This window comes from Eschrichtius robustus, chromosome 8 (assembly GCF_028021215.1).
Source record: "Eschrichtius robustus isolate mEscRob2 chromosome 8, mEscRob2.pri, whole genome shotgun sequence".
Classification (NCBI taxonomy): domain Eukaryota; kingdom Metazoa; phylum Chordata; class Mammalia; order Artiodactyla; family Eschrichtiidae; genus Eschrichtius; species Eschrichtius robustus.
In genome coordinates, this window is record NC_090831.1 from 123,289,822 (window position 1) to 123,313,091 (window position 23,270).

Below are 23,270 nucleotides of genomic sequence, written 5' to 3' on the forward strand. Positions count from 1 at the left end.
AACCTATAAAAATATTGAATCACTATGTTGTGCACCTGAAACTAATATAATATTGTAAATCAACTGTACTTCAATTTAACAACAAGATTTAAAACTTGAGATCAAAAGACATGATAGAATAGCCAAAACTAGGTCACAGATTGGGAAAAAATATTTACAACAAGGAATAGCATATAAATAAACATAAATTACTGCTAAAAATCATAGACTACCCTAGAGGAAAATGTGCAAAATTATGAATTCACATAAAGGGAAAAAAAAACCGAATAGGCGATAAACACACGACAATGTTCCATCTCATTGTTAGTCAGGCAAATGCAATATCTGTTTATGAAGATGCGCATACCCTATTACCCAGCAATTCTTATCTCAGAGCTATTTTGCATATCAAAGAGCCATATCCTAGAATCTCTAAAGCAGCACCGTTTTAAAAGTAAAAACAGGAAAATAATTTAAATGTCCAATCACCCAGAGGATGGATATCTTGTGGGTTTTTTCCATATACACTGAAAACTAGCAGTAAAGATTAATGAACTAGAGCTAAAAGCAGCATGAATGAATAGAACTAACACAATGCTGAGTGAAAAAGCATATTGCAGATTACACACAGTATGGTACCATTTATAGAAACTTTAGGACATATAAAACAACACTACACATTATTTAGTAGTAATACATATGCAGGAAAATGATAATGAAATGTTCAGGAATAAACACCCAACTTGGGATAGCGGTGACCACTGGGAACTGGGGTGGGGGAGGAGTGGTGAAGAGGAGATGACAGAAAATAGGGCTGGCCACACAGGTGCTCCATCAGTATTACTAATGCCTTACGACTCAAGTTGAGCCAAGGGCACACAGGTGAACATCCTTTACACCCTTTAAATAGTTTGAATGTTTCAAGACACATTTAAATAGACTAATCAAGTCATCACTATTTGCTATCTTGCGGGGAGGACACAGGCTTGTAAACAGAAACAATGTCAAAATAATATTTGATAATTGCTATTAACAGAGGAAAATACAAATGCTATGGGCGCATCAGAGCCAGGATTGGCTAGCTATCTCTAGAGGAAAAGTTCACTGAAAAACTCCCCTTGACCTAGCTTTTTTTGACCATGAATCTCATTTTTTCACTATGTATTTTAAAATATACATATATACACAAATAATATGATTTATCTCTGTCATTCTAACTTCATCTCACATATTTGAAATATAGAAATGTCAATGCCTTTCAGTTCTAAAATTGCATCGTGAGTTCTCTTCAAACTATCGAGATCTTTAGTATATTTTTAAAGTTTCCAAGATTTCCTTTTTTTTTTTTTTTTTTGCTGTGTTGGGTCTTCATTGCTGCCTGCAGGCTTTCTCTAGTTGCGGCGAGCAGGGTCTGCTCTTTGTGGCGGCAGGCAGGCTTCCCATTGCGGTGGTTTCTCTTGTTGCGGAGCAAGGGCTCTAGGTGCACAGGCTTCAGTAGTTGCAGCACACGGGCTTCAGTACTTGCGGCTCACGGTCTCAGTAGTTGTGGCTCCTGGGCTCTAGAGCGCAGGCTCCGTAGTTGTGGCGCACAGGCTTAGTTGCTCCGCTGTTGTGTGGGATCTTCCCGGACCAGGGATCCAACCCATGTCCCCTGCATTGGCAGGCGGATTCTTAACCACTGTGCCGCCAGGGAGGTCCTTCCTAATATTTTAAAATGTTACAATTCATTATATTGTAGTGAATCAAAAATATTTTTTAAAAAAATATTTAAACACCATGTTGTATACCTGAAATTAATATAATATTGTAAATCAACTATACTTTAAAAAGACAGTGTTTTATAATTAAAACATAAAAAGGACATGAAAAAATACTGTTTTAAAGATACTTTGCAGACTTCTCTATTATTTTAAATTTATCTGGAGTAAATTCTTGATTTGGTTGCTGTTGGTTTGTACAAACTTAGATCTCTTCATGGGCTTTGCAGTTTTGGTTTACAGGATCATTTTGAATGGGGGGAGTCAGTTCCGTGTATGTGTGAGATGTGTGCACAGTTAACTATTCCTGTCCAGCTGTTTTGCAGTGTCCTCTCCTGGGACCCTCAAATCCACAATCAAGTACTGTCAGCGGTTCAGTGCTTCTCCGCCACGGTGTTGTTGGGTATATCACAGATCCACGTATTAAGCCAGAGAATGTCTTGGTTTGGTTGGAGAAAATGCAAAACCAAGATCAAATCCATGCCCTCCGGGGGTTCAGTCTGTGGGGGAAGCAGGCAGGTTTCAGTTGAATGTGGGGAGTGCTATTAGAGAGAGGTATTTAGAGGATGCTATGAAGAGATGAGCACGTGCCTAAAATGTTCCTGGTGTTGAGAGTGAATGGTGGATATGAAGGAGTTCAGAAAAGAGAGGAAAGGCATTCCAGAGGAAGCAGTCATGAGGATATGATGCGTTTGGGAAAGATGAAAGTCATCTGGTATGAGTGAAATTCATACTGTGAATAGGTAACAAGATTAGGCTGAAAAGGCAGGTCCAGTTCAGCTCAGAGGTTCTTTTATGTCGTGTTAATGAGTTTGCATTTATTTTTAAATTTTCATTTATTTTTTGGCTGCACTGCGAGTCACGTGGGATCCTAGTTCCCCGAATAAGGATGGAACCCATGTCCCGCCCCAGCAGTGGAAGTGCAGAGTCCCAACCACTGGAAGTCCCTAATCTATTTTTAATTTTTAAAAAATTTTATTGAAATATAGTTGATCTACAATGTTGTGTTAGTTTCAGGTGTACAGCAAAGTGATTCAGATATATATATCTGAATATAAATATATAATATTCTTTTCCATTATAGGTTATTACAAGATACTTAGTGTACTTCCCTGTGCTATACAGTAGGTCCTTGTTGGTTATCTATTTTATATGTGAATCCCAAACTCCTAATTTATCCTCCCCCTTTGGTAAGCGTAAGTTTGTTTTCTATGTCTGTGCGTCTATTTCTGTTTTTTAAATAAGTTCATTTGTATCATTTTTTAGATTCCACATATAAGCAATATCATATGTTGTCTTTCTCTGTCTGACTTACTTCATGATAATCTCTAGGTCCATCAATTTTGTTGCAAATGGCATTACTTCATTCTTTTTTATGGCTGAGTAACAGTCCATTGTGTATATATACCACATCTTCTTTATCCATTCATCTGTTGATGTACACTTAGGTGGCTTCCATGTCTTGGCTATTGTAAGTAGTGCTGCTATGAACACTGGGGTGCGTGTATCTTTTCAAATTACAGTTTTCTCTGGATATATGCCCAGGAGTGGGATCCCTGGATCACATAACTCTATTTTTAGTTCTTTAAGGAACTTCTATACTGTTCTCTGTAATGGCTGCACCAATTTACATTCCCACCAACAGTGTAGGAAGGTTTCTTTTTCTCCACACCCTCTCCAGCATTTATTTGTAGACTTTTTGATTATGGCCATTCTGAGTGGTGTGAGGTGGTACCTCATTGTAGTTTTGATGTGCATTTCTCTTAATAATTAGCAATGTTGAGCATCTTTTCATGTGCCATTCTCATGTCTTCTTTGGAGAAATGAGTTTTCACTTATAACAAAATTGGAAACTTCTTAAAAATATCTTTTGAGAATAACATTAGAGTTGCATTTTAGAAAAACCGATTTGTCACAAGAGTGATAATGTATTACTGGAAAAAGCCAGAGGCAGGGAAATCTGTTAGGAAAAACACTTGAAAAAAAAAAGTTTTTCAAAAGTGAGTTTAAATGGTGGCAGCAGAGATAGAGAAGGGCTTTTATTTGGGAGAAATTTAGTAGATTGGGTGTAGGAAAATCTAGGATCATTATCAAGTTTACAGCTCTGGAGATTAGTTATAATTTTGAGGTGAGAAAAACAGGGGAGTGTAAAGAAAAGAGGTATAGAGTGAGGGCTGGTACTGATGAGGAGTCTTATTCTGGGCATTTTGTGTTTGAGATGTCTGTGGAAGTCAGAAATAATCAGGAGGAAGCTGGAAATGTGAACATGGATTTATAGATTTAAAAGTCATCAGCACCTCACAGAGAACAGAGGAAACTGCTGCACAAGGTGTGGCTCAGGAGAGCCAGACAGACAGGCGAATGGACAGGTACAGCTGGCTGTTGGATTTGGTGGGGGGCACGCTTCTTCCCCATTCTTGGCATTTCTTTCCATTTAGAGGAGGCTCCACCAGCGCATCATTCCTAGTCTCTGCCTCCTCATGCACTTTGTTCAGGTCTAGGGCTATACGGTCAGGTTCTCCAAAATTAATTCATTATGGTTAAATGAGGTCACAGGGTTGGGGTACTAATCCAATAGGACTGGTGTCCTTATTAAAGGAAGAAATACCAGAGATACCCCACCCCCACCCAGAAAAAAGCCACGTGAGGACACAGGGGGAAAGTGACATCTGCAAGCCAGGAAAAGAGGCCCTCACCAGACACCAACCTTGCTGGCACCTTGATCTTGGACTTCCAGCCTCTAGAACTACAAGAAAATAAATTTCTGTGGTTTAAGCCACCCAGTCTGTGGCATTTTCCTATGGCAGCCCCAGCAGACTAAAACACCCATAATGTAAGGAACTTTTGTCACAAGAAACTTTATTACAAAAAAAGATGGAAAAAGGGCTAAAAGAGGAGCTCTAACCTGACTCTCACATCAGGATGACTAGCGCCTTTCACAAAAAGCCTGCTTTCCTCCAGTCTCTAGACGCTGTGCCTGGATTATCTGGAACCTTCGTCAAGGAGCCCTCACGACCGCCTGCTCCGTGCTGGCCAGTGTGGCTGAAGCATGTTGGGTGAATTTTTCGTCCTGCCTCAGCTAGAGCCAACAGAACCACTGGCCCCACCGCAGAGCTGTCACTGCTTTTGGAGTGGAGTGACCTCGAGACTGAAGGGCTGCTCCCTGGCGTGCACGGCAATGTGGGTGTTGAGCGCCCCCAGGTAGGTGAAGCCCCTTCCACACTCAGCACAAGAAAAAGGCCTCTCCCCGCGGTGACGGTGCAGATGGGTCTCCAGACTTCTCTTCTGGAGGAAGCTCTTGCCGCACTCGGGACACCCGAAGGGCTTCTCGCCACTGTGCGTGTGCAGGTGCGCCTTCAAGCTTCCCCGGAGGCAGTAGCTCTTGCCGCACTCAGGGCACCGGAAGGGCTTCTCGCCGCTGTGGACGCGCACGTGCTCCGTGAGCCTGTACCGCTGAGCGAAGCTTCGGCCACACGTCGCACAGGGGAAGGGCTTCCGGCCGCTGTGCTGGAGCAGGTGGCTCTTCAGGTTCCCTCTGAGCCGGAAGCCCCTGTCGCACTCGGGGCATCGGAAGGGCTTCTCCCCGCTGTGGACCCTCGCGTGCTCGGCGAGCTGGGACGGCTGAGCGTAGGCCTTGCCGCACTCGCCGCACGCGAAGGGCCGCTCGCCCGCGTGCCGCCGCCGGTGCAGCTTCAGGGAGGCCTTCCAGGAGAAGCTCCGGCTGCACTCGAGGCACCGGAAGGGCTCGGCCCCTCCGTGGAGTCGCCGATGCTCGGCGAGGTGCGCGCGGCGGCGGAAGCCCCGGCCGCACTGGGCGCAGGAGAAGGGCTTCTCCTCGGTGTGGACCTGGAGGTGCCGCGTGAGCCCCGAGCGCCGGGGGAAGGTCCTCCCGCACCGCTCGCAGGGGAACGCCTTCTGCCTGGCGTGGACGCGGCGGTGGCGCGCGAGCTTCGAGGGCCGGGTGAACCCCCGGCCGCACTGCCCGCAAGAGAAGGGCTTCTCCTGGCTGTGCAGACGCTGGTGCGCCTTCATGGCGTTCCTCCAGCAGAAGCTCCGGCCGCACTCGGGGCACCGGAAGGGCTTCCTGCCGCTGTGCCGACAGAGATGGGCCCGCAGGCTGCTCTTGAGGCGGAAGCTTCTCTGGCACTCGGGACACCGGAAGGGCTTCTCCCCCGTGTGAACTCGGACGTGTTCGGTGAGCTTGCTCTGGTGGGTGAACTTCCGGTCACAGTCGTCACAGGAGAACGGCTTCTCTCCGTGGTGTGCCCGCTCGTGGGCCCTCGCGGCCGCCTCCCCCGAGGGGCCTCTGCCGCCCTGCGGACCCTGGAAGGGTGTCCTCCCGCTGTGCACCCGCAGGTGCTCGGCCAGCTCGTCCTGCTGGGTGAACCCCCGGCCACACTCCCGGCAGGAAAACGGCCTCTCCCCTCTGGGCGAACACACATGCTTGTTCAGGGTGGCTTTGGACCGGAAGGGCCTGCCACACTCGGGGCCCGGCCGAGCCACCTGGTGTGGGGCCAGGCTGCCCCTGACACAGCCGCTTTGCTCGCGCGCGCCGCGCCGGAAAGGCTGCTGCTTACACGGGACCGGCCGGGGCCACCTGAGCTCCGCCTTCCCCCTGGACTTGTTTTTGTGCTTCGGATATTGACAGGACTGGCTCTCGCGGTGGTTCCTTTTGTGCTTCACAAAGTCTCTCTTTATCTGGAAGACCTTCCTACAGACAAAGCAGGAATAAAGTCTCAGCCCTGGTGGAATTTCCAGGTGATCTGGGGTTCCCATTGGCTTATGCCATGGATCATTCTTGTCCTGATTAGATGCTGTGATGTCGAGGTTTTTATCTAGAATCTCTGTTTCTTGGAGACTTGGGTGTTGTAAGGCGGCTCTTGGATCTGATAAAATCTTTCTTTCCTCCTTTGATAAGGGAGCACAGAAGCCCTGCTCTTGGAGACCATTTAAATGGCATTCCTCCTCTTTTGCCCGGAGAGTTCCCTGGTCACCTGGAGAGACAAAAAGGCCCACCCTCATCAGTGATCGGTCTGCGGGGTCAGGGACTGTCTTCACATCACTGACAATGTGGAAAGAGACTCCTGTTGTCCCCATGACTTTGTGAATCTGCCTGCCACAGGTGAATTATATTGAAGTTTAACTTGGATGTGCAAATCCTTTCATCATTTGTTAACAAAAGGCTTAGCGTGAAAAAAATGGCAGGCAAATACATTTTGTGAGCCTATGAGGACCCTCAGAGGCTAAGCAGAACTTGGAAGAAAATAAAAATGAGTTACTCTGAGAATCTGACCATTTCATTATAATATTTCTTTAAATCTGTGAAATAAATAGCACAATATTTAAGTAGGAAGGCTTCGGGTCATATTCTTGCACCCTTCCACCACAGATTTCAGGAAAAGTTTTCTGAAGAAATGCTAATAGGAAGTATCTTTCTTAGGAATGTCAAATGGCAATTTACTGAATTCACAAAAAACACTGTGGAAATAATTCCCTTTCCCAAGGAACTCCGAATTATAAGAAAGTCACTGCTGTTCCCAAAGTAAAAGCCATGATGGCAGGGAACAGAGGGAGCTGACTTGGCACCTTATTCTCACCCACCACACCTGGAGAGGACAATTCCCGACAATCACCTGAGCTGCTATCTTCCAGAACATCTTTTTCTCCCTCATCCTGTTGCAGTGGGTCACATAGCTCTCCTTTTTAAAATTTCTTAACCTGGGAGCAAGCCTCACCTATCAGGCTTGCCCCAGAGCAGGACTCTGATTCTGCTCTGAGGTCATCTCAACAACAACACAGATGGTGCTTCCAACTAGATGACATCATTTACTAAGTTAGCACCCACAGCTTTTGCCTGGACCATGAGAAAAACATACTTGCCTGTCTCCTTGAATCCTATTTCTCATCACTTACTGTTTATCCCAGGCAGGGGAGTAGTTGTGTTACTGGGTGAGTACCACCTGGTACAAAGGAAACATTTGATTTTAGGGACAGCCACCAACGTCGTTCATTCTTTGGTACTCAAAAACCTTTCCAGGCCCTTTCTAAAGGATGAAATTAAACTCCCACCATGGCATTTTTGGTCTCTGATACCAATTATGTGCCACCACTGCCACCCCCCCATCTTCCACTATGTCCCACAAATAACATTCAGCTATACTCAGCGCCTTCCATTTTCTAAATATAACAGGCTTGTTCCCACCTCTAAGCCTCAGCTCATGTATGACCCCTGTTGAATCTTCTTTGCCTTACCAAATATGCCGATTCTATGCTATTTAAATCCTAATTCCTTTAGAAGTCCTCCTGGGATATTGCTGTCTCTCCTCTGCTTTCTCCTCTAAATCCCTATAGCGCTTTATTATCATTGCCACTTACTATTTATAAGTTGTATACAGTCTTATTTTATAGTTGACTAATCCAATAGTTCAATATAATTGACTAACCTAACTGCCATGTCAGTAGGTCAGTAAGACAGACAATAAACTCTTAGAGTGGGAAAAAATATATATATATATATTTCTCCCAACCCCTGGCCTAAGTAATATGTGACATAGTCCTATGAACATGGTAGGGACAATACTGATTAGATGAGTGAATTAATAGACGGTAGCAGTGAAATGAAGCCCTGGGGAATTCTTTTATCCTCTGATGGAGCTAGTCACACACTCCCTGGGTTTAAATTCCCTCTTTTTCAGGAGAGTCCTTGATACCCAGAGACTTAGTAGATCTCCATTTAGTAAAGCATTAACATACTCTAAAAAATGGCACGTTCTCTTAAATACTTAAAGTATTAATATATTTAAAATGTTTTCCTTATGATACAAGGAATTAAAAAGTAATCCTTCAAAAGGAATAAAAAAATCCCAAGTTCTAAAAATCTGTACAATAAAAAAATATATTGTACAAAATTGGAAGGCTTCTCATTTCTCTGTACACAAATGGACATGATGATGTGATGGGGAAGACAGTTTTTCCTCAGGACTGGACAAGTGGATCCTTCACTGTTCTCTTAAAGGGAGTTCTCATTTTCTGTTGTTTTTTTTTTTTAATGAAATATATACAACTTCCTTCTTTATAAAAGTAAGACATTCTTAAATTTGCTACCAACTTGAGTGAAAAAAAATAACATTCTCCATCAAAATAATATTTCTTATTCACTACGTCCTGCTGACTCTGCAGAAAGATTAGCAAACAAGGCTAGGAGAATAAATGAGCCAGGCCCTCAAATCCATCTACTCACCAGAAAGGCTAAGTGTCATTTGTGTTTTCTCTAAGTGTCCTTGGTCTCTGATTAACAGCATTCTTCCTTGTTCCATCCAGGTGATCAAATCTGGCTTTGAAGAAATACAGCCTGCAGAGAGAGTCCACACAGACTCAGTCTGGGTTTCCTGAGTACTTGACTAAAAACAATTTCAGTTTTTAATTTTTAATTTTAATTTTAGTTTCATGGCTGACCTTGATTCCTGGAGACATGAGATCAATGTTACGTTAAAAAAAAATGGAAACCCTTGAACTTACATGAATAACTGTTAAATGTTCCCGACAATATTTCACAAAATTAAAGGAAACAGAGAGGTTGGGGATGATGAGGATCCAGGCAGAAAGTATTCAAAAGGGATCATTATGAGAACAATGTGAGTAGAATAAAAAGCAGTCAGAGGGGGTCAAGAAGGGAACCCAGATGACTAAACTTTTCTGATTAGACTCTGCACATCTAAGGAACTAATTACTGAGGTGCCCACATTCCTTCTAATATTTTATTTATTTGGTTGTGACACATCTTAGTTGCAGCAGGCGGATTCCTTAGTCGCAGCTTGCGGGCTCCTTAGTTGTGGCTCACCAGTTCCTTAGTTGTGGCATTCGAACTCTTAATTGCAGCATGCATGTGGGATCTAGTTCCCTGACCAGGGATCGAACCCGGGCCCCCTGCACTGGAAGGAGGATTCTTTACCACTGTGCCACCAGGGAAGTCCCGCCCACATTCTTTCTTGATCAATGTAATGAAGGAACCAGGAGGCTGTTAAATGACAGTGATTATGAAGAGGTGGAGAGTAATGTGTCTAATGACATCAGCCTGAAGGGAAGAGGGGTTGTTACAAAGTAGTGGAGGGATTTTAGAAGATGCATCAGATACCCTGCAGTGGTGTCACCTATGGCTCAGCCCTTGGATCAGTGTTTCTCGAAGTGTCCTAGTTACCACCAGCATTAGCAGCACCTGAAGTACTTGCTAAAAACGTAGATTCCTGGGCCTGAGCCTGGACCTGCTAAATCCTAATCTCTGGAGTTAGGATCTGGACATCCTGTAAAGAAAATCATTTGCAAATAATACTGTTTGGTTTTTAAAATTTGGGAAAATCAGACTGGATTCTCCAAGCCCAAGGATTGTGATAACTCAAAACTCAACACTGGATCAGCACAGGGCTGTACTTTCTCCTACCCTACTGGCCTCAGTCTCCTTAGCTTGACCCTAACTGTTGGGGTGTCCTGGGGACAGCTGGGGTGTCCTGTCCTATTGACATATTCTCCCTAGATGATCCCAACTAGCCCTGTGGTTTAAATGTCATTTATACAATGACCCCAAATGTATGAATCCAGTCCTGATCTTCACTGGAATTCCAGTCTCGCATACACAATTATCTACTTTATATTTCCATATAAATGTTTAATAAGCATCTCACACTTAATGTGGCCAAAACCTGCTCTCTCCCAAGCCTTCCTCATGTCAGTGAATAAAACCACTGCCATCGGGGCTTCCCTGGTGGTGCAGTGGTTGGGAATCAGCATTGCTAATGCCGGGGACATGGGTTCAAGCCCTGTTCCAGGAAGATCCCACATGCCGTGGAGCAACTGAGCCTGTGCTCTAGAGCCCGTGAGCCACAACTACTGAGCCCGCGTGCCACAACTACTGAAGCCCACGTGCCTAGAGCCCATGCTCTGCAACAACAGAAGCCACCGCAATAAGAAGCCTGCGCATCGCAACAAAGAGTAGCCCCCGCTCACCGCAACTAGAGAAAGCCTGTGTGCAGCAACAAAGACCCAATGCAGCCAAAAATAAATAAATTAAATTAAATAAATTTAAAAAAAAAGGCATTGCTCTTTAAAACAAAACATAAAACACTGCCATCAAGATACTCAAGCCAAAAATCTAGAAGTTGGTTCTTCTTTCACCCGACTCCACTGCAAGCGACTGGCAAAATCTGGGCTGCTACCTCCAAAACATATCTGGAGACTGCCTCCTGCTCTCTGTCTTCATTACTACATACCTGGTTCAGCTGCCACAAAGATTCACCAGTACTGCCAAGGCTCCTGGTTGGTCTTTCTCCTTTATTTCTACGCACTACAATTTATTTTCCACATAGCAACCCAAGTAATCATTAAAAAAAAAAAAAGGTATCATATTACTTCTCTATTTAAATCCCCCTATGGGAATTCCCTGGTGGCCCAGTGGTTAGGACTCTGTGCTTTCACTGCCGAGGGCGCAGGTTCAATCCCTGGTGAGGGAACTAAAAGCCCACAAGCTGCGTGGTGCGGCAGAAAAAAAAAAATCCCCCTATCATCTTTCCTTTATCTTTAGAATAAAATCCAACCCTGCAGCTCAGCCTAGGGGCCCTTCACAATTCGGCATCGCTGCCCTTGCTGTCCTCTTCTCCCATCACTCTTGTGCTAACTCTCCGTGCATATGCCACAACAGCCTCACTGAGGTTCCCACAATGTACTGAGCTCATTCACTCCAACCTTTGGGCCTTTGCACTAGTTCTTTCTCTGCTTAGAATTTTCTTCCCCCTGATTTCACATGGTTGACTCGCTCTTGTCATTCATATCTCAGACAGAATAAGTTATAAACCCCCAAAGACAGAAAGAATTCTTCAGGTATACTGAGATCACCTATTAAATTGATAAGAGGAGAAATATTCTTAATGATACAAGACTGAGTTAGAGCAAGATGAGTAAGCAGTGAGGCCCAATCTCCCCAAATTTCTCTTCCAATCCACTTCCTGAGTACTTCCCTGGAGATATCTAAGTATCCCATCCCCCTGCTCTCTTCTCTCTCCCTTTACCAGGGAAACTTTCTTCCCTGTTGTATCCACGTTCTGCAATGTGTTGGGTCCTCAGCTTATTCTAATATAATAACTATGTCCCCTTCATGAGAGCCTTAGTTCTTATAAGGATGCATCTCATTCAGGCAACATAAGCAGGCACTAAAGTATCAGTTAAAGAAATAAAACAACACACTTAAAAAAGAGAGAGGCAATTAGATTATTTTGTAATTCTAACTGTGGGAGAAATGGGGGAGGGTTGGAGTGGGAGATAGAGAATTCAGAGTGTTAACAAGGCTGAGGGGCACAGATATCACTGGATAAAAAGGGACAAAATTCCCAGGCCATTACAGGAAGTTAAAGAGACATTCTGAATGTGAATTGGGCACAGTATCATATTCAACCAGCCAACAGCCAATAAAGGGAAAAAAGCCTATTAGTATTAGGTTGGGTCCCAAAAAGCGATTCCTTAGAAACCCATCTTACCCAGGGAATCAAGGGTCTCATAATTGGTCTTCATTTCTTGCTGATACATTTCCTTCTGCCACTTCTCCAGGATTTCCCACTCTTGCTCCAAAAAGTATAAGGCCACATCATCAAATGTCATGGGTAACTGAAATCATAAACAGTACGTACATATATTTTCATTTCAAGGCTACTGTGTTTTTCAACATCCATGTCTTTAAGAGACAGGAAGGAACAGTATTAAAGTAGTTATCTCTGGATGGTGCCATGAACATAATAAAGGGGTCACAGAGGTCTATTGGAACTAAGTAAAGTGAATGAATGAATAGCAGGCCTTTGAGCACATGTACCATCTAAAGGAGGATACTTAACATAGCAGCAAACAATTACTGCAACGTAAGACTGGGCCAGTGTTGCCAGATATGTCAATTTTTAAAGTAACTTTTTAATTTTGAAACGATTATAGATTCAAAGGTAGTACAGAAGGGTTCCCTGTACCCTCCAGTTTACCCCAATGGTCACATGGTACATTATTATAGTACACCGTCAAAACCATGAAACTGACATTGGTAGTGTGTGTATAACTCTACGTGATTTCATCACATGTGCTGATTCATATAACCACCCTGCAATCATGAACAAAACTATTCCATGACCAGAGATCTCCTTTGGGCTACCCCTTCATAATCACACCCACTAATCTATTATCCATCTCTGTAACTTTGTCATTTCAAGACTGTTACAAAAATGAAGTCAGGGAATTCACTGGCAGTCCAGTGGTTAGGACTCCGTGCATCCACTGCAGGGGGCACGGGTTCAATTCCTGGTCAGGGAACTGGGATACTGCATGCCATGTAACGTGGCCAAAAAAAAAAAAAAAAAAAAAGTCATAGTATGCAACTTTTTGAAATTGACATTTTTCAGCCATCATAATGCTCTTGAGATCCATCCAAGTTGTGTTTATTGTTTATCAATATTTCATTTCCTTCTATTGCTGAGCAGTAGTCAATGGTATGGGTATACCACAGTTTGGTTAACCACTTACCTATTGAGGGACAATGTAGTTGTTTCTAGTTTTGGGCTATTACCAAAAAAACTGCTATAAATAATCATGTACAAGTTTTTGGTGGGGATACATTCCATTTTTCTGGGATAAGTGCCGAGGTCTACAACTGCAGGGTCATATGGAAAGTATATGTTTAGTTTTCTAAGCAACTGTTTTCCAGAGTGGCTGAACCCTTTTACATTCCTACCAGCAATGCACGAGAGATCATTTCTCAGCATCCTCACCAGCATTTGGTAATGTTGCTTTTTTTTTTTTTTGGCCGCACTGTGCAGCATGTGGGGTCTTAGTTCCCTGACCAGGGATCGAACCTGCACCCTCTGCCTTGGAAGGGTGGAGTCTTAGCCACTGGACCGCCAGGGAAGTCCCAATGTTGCTATTTTTTATTTTCATTATTCTAATAGCTGTGCAGTGATCTCATCGTGATTTGAGTTTGCACTTCTCTAATGAATAATGATGATGAGCATCTTTTCATGTGCTTATTTCTCATCCACATATCCTCTTTGGTGAACTGTCTCTTCCTGTCTTTCGCCCATTTTCTAATTGGACTTTTTTGTTGTTGTTGTTGTTGTTGAATTTTGAGAGTTCTTTATATATTCTAGATATAAGTCCTTTGTCAGATATGTGGTTTGCAAATATGCCCTCCTCCATCCATAGCTTGTCTTTTCCCCCTCTTAACAGAATTTTTCCCAGAGCAAAAGTTTTTAATTTTGATGACATCCAACTCATCATTTTTTTCTTTTATAGATTGTGCTTTTGGTGCCACATCTATGAACTTTTCACCAAGCCCTAGGTCCCAAAGGTTTTCTCCAATGTCATCTTAGAGCTTAACATTTTACATTTGGGTGTGACAGTTCATATATATATATATATATATATATATTTTTTTTTTTTTTTTTTTTTATTTTGGTTGCGCTGGGTCTTAGTTGCGGCAAACAGTCTCCTTTAGTTGCGGCTCGAAGTCTCCTTCGTTGTGGCTTGAGGGCTCCTTAGTTGCGGCACGTGGGCTCCTTCGTTGTGTCATGCAAACTCTTAGTTGCGGCATGCATGTGGGATCTAGTTCCCTGACCAGGGATCAAACCCGGGCCCCCTGCATTGGGAGTGTAGAGTCTTAACCACTGCCACCAGGGAAGTCCCTGGATGTGACAGTTTTATGTGAACTCCCCTGATTTTGACATTTTGGCAACTAAAATTCACAATTTTAACAAGGAATGGTTAAAAACAAACAAACAGACACCCAAAACACACAGCTGTGCGCCACAATTTGTTCATGGACGTTTAATCTACAACCTCTGGTATGGACTGACTAACCAGGACCGCTCTTCCTGGAGGTTCGAAGGACAGATGCACTGTGACGACAGGGAAGGAAGAGAAGATACATAATTTAGCTTGTGAAGATTCCATTTCACTCCTTTCAAATTCTGTGCTACAAGTGTAGATGAGAGCCTACCAAGGCAAGTGCCGGGCAACTCACAAGACAGCTCGGGCTCTTCGCAAGCATATGAAAAATGTTGGTCCCAAATGCTACAAAGTAACCTCTCCCAATAAAGGAATCTAGGAAACTCCACAACCAGGGCCACTTGACACTTTCTGAAGAGAAGAGTTGCAGAGATAAAATTCCATCATCAAAACTATTACAGGCGCCCAAAGCTGAAGTATCAGCTAGTATAACAAACAAGTTTAAACTTGGTGTTGCATTTAAGGTGGGACTTTCAAAGAAATTCCTCTACTGTTTACTTGCAACTCACCCACGTGCTTTCCACTTACAAAAGACTTTTCTGTGAGCATTCTCACAATTAGCACTGAAGTGCTCCAGTGAAAAGGAAAATCAACCAGAAAATGCTGATTTCTCCCTGCCTACCCCCAATAATACAACAGCCAAGAAGCTGACATCACTTGAGCTTTCTCTGTGGACTCAAACTTATAGCCAAAGAAGAACTATTACAAACCACCAAGTTTCATAGAACAGAGAGAGATATTCCAGGACGTTGAAGAGAGGCGGCCTGAAGAAATCTGAACAGAATTGGTACCTGCCAAGGAATGCTGGGGGAGAGGGGTGAGAAGCAGAAGGAAAGAAAATGCATTACATTAGTGAGATTATTAGGTAGGAAATCTCAGTGGAGATACAAGGAGAACTTGCATACTTAGGCAGGTTATACTTAATTGAATGTAGAGTTTCCTGGATTAGGCTTGGGATATGTCTTTCAAACTCTAAGCCAGTGTTCAAATTTTCTATTAAATCACTAGAGTATTCGTGGTAAATCCGAATTAGGATAACCACCCAAACTGGTTAAGTTTTCCGTCTTTTCCTAGAGGAAGCAGTCTCCAGTCTTCTTCCAACTTTTCCTCATTTGCTGATGAAGATGTGCTTCTCTGAAACTCCATTTGTCAGCAGAGCTCGGAATGTGAGCCCAAGAGAAACCAGGACTTTCAGAGACCCCCGCACAGGACGGGAACAGCAGGGGAACTGAACGGACCACGAGCGAGACCCTGGGTTTCTCCACGGGGCCCCTTTCTCCCAGATCAACCTCACAACAACTCGAGCACCTAGACCGAGCCTTCTCCGGCCCGGGGTCGGAGCGCAGTCCTGCTTACAGACAATCCCCGGCCGGGGCTCCCACCGCCTCGCTCCCTGAACCAGGAGCCCACTCCAGATCGCAAAGGGGCCCGCATCTTCCACGGCCCCTCTTACCGGAGCCGGCTCGGCCATGTCCGCTCGCGGTCCCGCCCGACCCCGGCCCCCCAGCCACCCCGGTATCCAGGCGACGCCGCGGCACCTCCCCTACGGCAGTCCCGCGCTCCGCCCAGACCAGCCGGCCCGGCCCGGGCGCGGTGCACGCTGGGACTGGCGGCCGCCCCGCCCCCACAGCGCCCCCTGCGGCTGGGAGGAGCGAACGCCGGCCGCGGGAGCCGCCCGCGCTGTGCCGGCCGCAGCAGTGGACCTCGAGCACATTTTCGTGTGCCTCATTTTCACCCACAGACCCTCTTCGGTGAAATATCTCTTCACGTCAAATAGTCTTATTTTAACTTTGTTCTGATTTACATTTCTTTAATTACTATTGACGCTATAGACTTTTTTTAATTGAAAAATTTATTGAAATAATTGTAGTTGTATATGCAGTTATAAGAAATAATGCAGAGAGGTCCCATGTTTCACTTCTATTAATTTGTGTGTGTGGGTAGTTAGTTCCATGATGCTATAGGCTTTTCTATGCATTAATTTGTTTTTCCTCCTTTGTAACGCTTTCTTCATTCCCTATTTGATCCTAGAAAATGATCTTACATATTTATATAAATTCCATATCACATCACGGTCACATCACATAATCCAGTGATGTTTCTCATACATTTCTTATTCAGTAGCTTGACTTATCAGATTTTTCAAATGTATATTTTCAAATTCACTTATTTTTGTCTTTGATGCAATCTGATACTTCAGTATTTAGAATTTCTCTGTATATACAGTGAGTAGTAAATACAAATTTATTTTGATAAACCCTTTAACTATGTAAAACTATCCAGTTTATGGTGTTAGATATGGATCTAAAGTAGTTCTTATTATTCTAATATCCATCTGTACTACTTGGACAGCCTTTGCTCTATCACAGTGAAATTTGCTTTATGCCCTTAACTAGTAGTGTTCCTGAGACTTCAAAGCCACTGGAACCCCTTCCTCTTTATGTGTGTCTGGAGGGCTCACAAACTTCCTTAGTGACTCTTATAGTGTCTCCACTGTTGTCCCTCTGCTGCTGCCAATGAGCACATCACTGTTGTGGTGGTAGCCAGTGATTATTTCTCCTAAAGCTGCTGCTGGGGCCTCAAAGTTGGGGGTATGGATTTTCCTCAAGTGATTCCAGTTTTCAGCCTAATTAAGTTTCTGGGCTTACAATGTCTTTTACTGGGACATTCAAATGATATTCCCAGGAGACCAGAAAGGTGAGCACCTGAAGGACACCCCCATCTATTACACACTTAGTGTGTAAATGGCAGCCCAGTCTCTGGATGTCTCTTACACGGAAGGAAAGAAATCACAAATAGGCATGAATACAGCTATTTTTGTAAAATTCTGCTTAGCTTCCTAAACCATCGGTACCAGGTCAGCCCTTCTGTTCTCCATGAATGAGGAAGGTATTTCCATACATGGCCTCACAAGAATCCTGCCCCAAGATTTAGGCCATCCCAAACCAACTTTGCACATCTCCATTTTCCCCAGAGTTCTTTCTGGCTGACTTTAGGGAGTCCTATTCCACAAGGAAGCCAGCTATGGTGGAAGGAGCTTGAGTTTAAAGTGAGAAAGACCTGGCTTTGGATATAGGCTATACCGTCCGCCATCTTTGTGACACCAAGGAAGTCACTTGACACTTGGAACCTTAGTTTCCATATCTGAAGGGTTGCTGTAATAATTAAGTGGGAAGCAACTTAAATGTTCATTGACAGAGGAATGAATAAAGAAAATGTGGTACATACATAAAATCGAATATTACTCAGCCATAAAAAAAAAAGAACAAAATAATGCCATTTGCAGCAACATGGATGGACCTCAAGATTACCATACTAAGTAAAGTAAGTCAGAGAAAGACAAATATCATATGATATCACTCATATGTGGAATCCAATTTTTAAAATGATATAAATGAACTTATTTACAAAACAGAAACAGACTCACAGATTTCAAAAACAAACTTATGGTTACCAAAGGGGCAATGTTGGGGGGGGGGGTTGGATAGGGATAAATTATGAGTTTGGGATTAACATACACACATTACTATATATAAAATAGGTAACCAACAAGGAAGTACTGTATAGCACAGGGAACTTTACTCAATATTCTGTAATAACCTATATGGGAGAAGAATCTGAAAAAGAATGAATATATGTATATGTATAACTGAATCTCTTTGCTGTACCCCTGAAACTAACACAACATTGTAAATCAACTATACTTCAATAAAAAATAAATAAATAAAATATATGTAAGCAAAAAATTAAAAAATAAAAATGGAAAAAAAAAAAACTAAGTGAGAGAACATAAATAAAGCAGTTTTACCACAGTACCTGGCATTCATTCCTCCTGGCCTCGCCCCTCTCCCACTTCCCTCGGCCTCAGATTGTCTGGTATGCGGAGAGGCACATCCTTCACCCTACCTGGAAGTCTCCTTGGCTCTCTTCTCTCGAGTCTTATTTTTCTCTCCTAGCCTGAATCTCCCAGTCCTGTGTTATTTCCCTGCTAACAATTCAGCATAAAAGCCAGCATATTAGGCAAAAATCAGATATAGTCAAAATTACCCCAAACATCTTCCAATTTGCTCCTAATTGTTGTACACATGGTTTTATACAACTCTGTACAGCAGTTCTTATACACACTAATGTTTCAGAACCAGTGACTTAGACCAGAGGCAGGAAGGAAAGGAAAGTCCAGTTATAGATGTCTGCACATTCAAACCATCCTGCCTCTGAGATAATCATCAAATCTCTGGAGATGGAGAAGGAACGAGTGGGGAAATGGAAAGCATTGCTGCATGACTGTTGGGACTCCTCTAGTCCTCTTTAATATTAAACCTCTATAACCTTTCCACAGTCAATAGACTTCTTGAGTGCCATCATTCCACTAAGCACATACTGGAGGCACACAAGATGTGAAGTATCTGCCACATGGGGGCGCTATGAGGACTAAAAGCTACAATGTGCTTATTCCAGCAGCGCTTGGTGTATAGTAAGCACTCAGCATAAGTCAGCTGTTTTTATTACCTTCTTTAAAAGGAGCAGATAAAATATCTAAAAATCCCAGAACCAGATGGAAAACTGCCTTTCTCATTTCACTGAGAAACATCATATACACTTAAATGAAAATATATGAACCAGTTCTTTTAAAATATCTGGTTAGAGAAAACCAAGATTCTGAAAAATCACACACACACACACACACAGGAAGAACATTACCTATAATATTCTGTTTTATTTTTACTTTTTCTTTTCTGGGGCTAAGCCAGGATCTGTTTAAATTACCGGGATTCACTGTTCACTGTTCTTTTTCTGGTACGGTGCTGGAAATGAGGAGGAAGGTGCCTGTCAACCCCCAAAGAGAAACCATATCCTAACCTGCAGCTTAGATTGTAAAGTTGCATTTGTCAAGTTTGAACTCTGATTTGAATCACTATTTACAAGCAAACGCTGATGTTTCCTCCTTAATAAGCAGGAGAAAAAAATCTTGTTTTTCAAGCAAGAATGAATGGGGGAGGCTGTATTGAATCTAGGAATTCCGGGAGAATGTGGCAGTCTGGTCCCCAGCTGCATATTAACAGATGCCTGGCATAGAATTTTGTTTAGGAATCATATTAGCCACTCCCACCTGCCGTATGGGGCAAAATACATCACCTAACAGATTACCCTTTCCCTTCTTTTTTTAAAAAATTTATTTATTTTATTTTATTTATTTTATTTTTGGCTGCATTGGGTCTTTGTTGCTGCACGCGGGCTTTTTTCTGGTTGCGGCGAGCAGGGGCTACTGTTCTTTGCAGTGCACAGGCTTCTCATTGCAGTGGCTTCTCTTGTTGCGGAGCGTGGGCTCTAGGGGCGCAGGCTCCAGTAGTTGTAGCACGTGAGCTCAGTAGTTGTGGTTCACGGGCTCCAGAGCGCAGGCTCAGTAGGTGTGGCACACGGGCTTAGTTGCTCCATGGCATGTGGGATCTTCCCAGACCAGGGCTCGAACCCATGTGCCCTGCATTGGCAGGCGGATTCTTAACCACTGTGCCACCAGGGAAGTCCACCCTTTCCATTCTAAAGATCTGGCCCTCCTAGTCTTACATTGAGGAAACGTTTCTACGAGCTGTAGTGAACTGAGGAAAAAATATATGTTCGAGGCTCTCTACCCCCATAACAGCTGGAGAAAGTGTAATGACACACAATGACACAGATGGGGAGTTCCTGAAATAAATCCCCAGGAGGCATCTATAAATTTATAAAATGTGGATTCAGGGGAACTAGCCATGGGGAAGCTTGGGACCCTGTTGCTTACTCATTGTCTTGTCAAAATTAAATGTTCTGTGGTTGCAGTTATACTGTGTTTTGGTGATGGTGACCATTTCTATCTCTTCGGGAATGAAACCTGGAGAAATCCAGTGTCATAGTCTCACTTTGGAAATGATAGAGTGAGCTCCCCTGGGACTTGCAGCACCCCAGACATATGTCAAGAGTTTCCTCTGATGCATCTCAAAGTAGTCTCTGCAGTGTCCATGCTGAGGAATCCCACAAGTGTGCCAAGTTAGTAAGTGCTCTGTGCTGTGAAAGTGTCAACCTGCTGTATAGCACAGGGAACGCTACTTCACTTCGCTATACAGTAGAAACTAACACAACATTGTAAAACAACTATACCCCAATTAAAAAAAAAGAGAGAGAGATCAATGTAGATGTCCTTCTCCATAGGGACAGGAATTTGTTTTGTTCCCTGCTGTATTGCCAGGGTACAAAACCTGATACAGAGTAGGTACACACATCTTTGTTGTATGAAAGAATATTAAAATCAAAATATGTTGCTACTTTAAGCAAGACTAGAAAGAATAAGTAAAACTCTTCTCTTTAAATGACTTGGGATCTGGATCATCACTGACACTTTCCATAATGAGTTTTACCAAAAGCTTTAATCCGAGAGCATTACAATTGTCTGCAAATTTGCTTGGGAACAATATAAGAAGGAAAGTTTTTTGTGTGTCAGAAAACTCTGTATATCCCACACAAACAAAAATATTTTTTATCATAAAAAAGAAGGTCTCTGTAAATAAATGCAAAAGTATAAAGAAAATAAAGTCATACCACCCAGGTAAAAAAAAAAAAAAAGAAAGTGTCAATGAACCAAAAGTCCCCCAGAGATGATAGCAAAATGCACAGATAGTGAGGCTGAAGTTTTGAGTTATTATTTATTTATTTATTTTTTAACATCTATTTATTTATTTAGGCTGCTCCAGGTCTTAGTTGCAGCATTTGGACTCTTAGTTGTGGCATGCATGTGGGATCTAGTTCCCCGACCAGGGATTGAACACTGGCCCCCTGTATTGGAGGCGTGGACTCTTACCCACTGGACCACCAGGGAAGTCCCTGAGTTATTGTTTCTTTCATGAAGACTTCTTCCAAAAATGTGAGGGATTAAAAAAAAAAAAAGAAAGAAAAAACTCAAGAGGGGGGAGGGCCTTCCTAAGCAAGGTACCAAACCCCAAAATCATAAAAGACTGAAAATGTCAATTACATGAAAATAAAAAATTTCTGTTTTGCAAGACGCCAAATGGCAGATGTCAAACTAGGGAAAGTATATATAACATATAAAAAATTTCTGTGTTATATAAAGAGTTTGTGCAACTCAACAAGAAAACATCAGCAACTCAACAGAAAAATGATATTTTAAATGTGAACAGTTCACAGAAAAGGAAATTCACAAGGCTTTTAAGCTTAAGATGTTCAACTTTACTCATAATAAGAGAAATACAAAGTTAAATTAAATGAGATTCCACTTTTTACTTAGGTTGGCAAAGATCAAAAAAGTTCATAATACATTGGGCTGCAAATATGGAAGAAAAAAAGCTCTCTCATACATCTTGGTGAGAGTTTGTGAACATGACCTCTATGAAGGACAATTTATTGATAGACTTCAACATTTTATTTTATTTTTTTATTTTTTTTGGCTGCACCGTGCAGCACTTGGGCTCTTAGTTCCCCAACCAGGGATCGAACCAGCGCCCCCTGCATTGGAAGTGCAGAGTCTTAACCACTGGACCGCCAGGGAAGTCCCTACTTCAACATTGTAAATGTACACACCTTTTAACCCAGCAATTCCACTTCTAGGAATTTTTCCAACAGATGGTTTTGTACCTATGCACAGAGAATTATGTTCCAGGATATCTGTTACTATATTGCTTAGAAAAGCAATATTATCTATTTAGACTAGAAATAATCTGTGTGCCTCAATAGGGGATTGGTGTCAAGTAAGGAACTACACAGGGTTTTACCCTATTTGCAAGTTCCCAAGTTAGCCTGCCATAGTTTCCACGGATGCTGGACAAGACAGGAGATTCCTGGGTCAGAGACAAAGGACTTTGTTACTCACAGAGCAGGGGGCAGCGTGAGCTTCGTGTTCCGGTCAATTCACTCCTGGGGGTGACACAATATGGCCCAGGTGGCTAAGGCACACACAATGGACCTGTGCCAAGGAACAGCGAGCCTAGGAGCCCCCAGCTGGGGCTGCCAGATTTAGCAAGTAAAAACACAGATGTCCAGTTAAATTTGAGTTTCAAATAAACAACAAATAATTTTTTTTTAATTTATTTTTGGCTGTGTTGGGTCTTCGTTGCTGTGCACGGGCTTTCTCTAGTTGCGGCGAGCGGGGGCTACTCTTCGTTGCGGTGTGCGGGCTTCTCACTGCAGTGGCTTCACTTGTTGCAGAGCACAGTCTCTAGGCACACGAGCTCAGTAGTTGTGGCTCATGGGCTCTAGAGCTCAGGCTTTGTAGTGGTGGCACATGGGCTTAGTTGCTCCGTGGCATGTGGGATCTTCCCGGACCAGGGCTCGAACCAGTGTCCCCTGCATTGGCAGGCAGATTCTTAACCACTGAGCCACCAGGGAAGTCCCCCCAAATAATTTTTAATATAAATGTTGCACAGGGTACATTGACACTAAAAATTACGTGTGGTTTATTTGAAATTCAAATTTAACTGGGCCTCTTATATTTAATCTAGCAATCCTATGTTAATCTTGTAAGGGGGATGTTAGTCGACTTGTCCAACCTCTGACCTGGAGGAAGACAATATCTTTACTATCTTTGTCAAGAAAAAAATCTGCCTTCTCCCCCAGGGGGAGACATGGTCTCTGTCCTCCGAGGTTGTTTGCATTTCCCTTGAAATGCCAGTCCAGGATAAAAACTATTGCAAGACATGTAGAAACACCATGGAGAATTGCCCACCAAAAATTCACATAAACTATGGA

The 23,270-nt window shown here is 43.1% G+C and overlaps 1 protein-coding gene across 2 annotated transcripts; it reads right to left on the bottom strand.

Annotated features, from left to right (window-relative positions):
* Positions 1 to 1,612: 1,612 nt before the first annotated feature.
* On the bottom strand, positions 1,613 to 16,078 carry ZNF425 (zinc finger protein 425). 2 transcript variants are annotated; one of them, XR_011074768.1, is made up of 5 exons: positions 15,994 to 16,078; positions 12,260 to 12,386; positions 8,977 to 9,087; positions 4,642 to 6,730; positions 1,613 to 1,680 (listed from the first exon to the last, which is right to left on the bottom strand). XR_011074768.1 is itself a non-coding variant. In XM_068550152.1 (4 exons), the coding sequence occupies exons 1-4, from the start codon at positions 16,009 to 16,011 to the stop codon at positions 4,854 to 4,856; spliced, it is 2,133 nt and encodes a 710-aa protein (XP_068406253.1). In that variant the 5' UTR covers positions 16,012 to 16,078; the 3' UTR covers positions 4,579 to 4,853. The 2 variants fall into 2 exon arrangements, 1 of the variants encoding a protein (XP_068406253.1); XM_068550152.1 differs by lacking the exon at positions 1,613 to 1,680 and having other exon boundaries at positions 4,579 to 6,730.
* Positions 16,079 to 23,270: the final 7,192 nt, after the last annotated feature.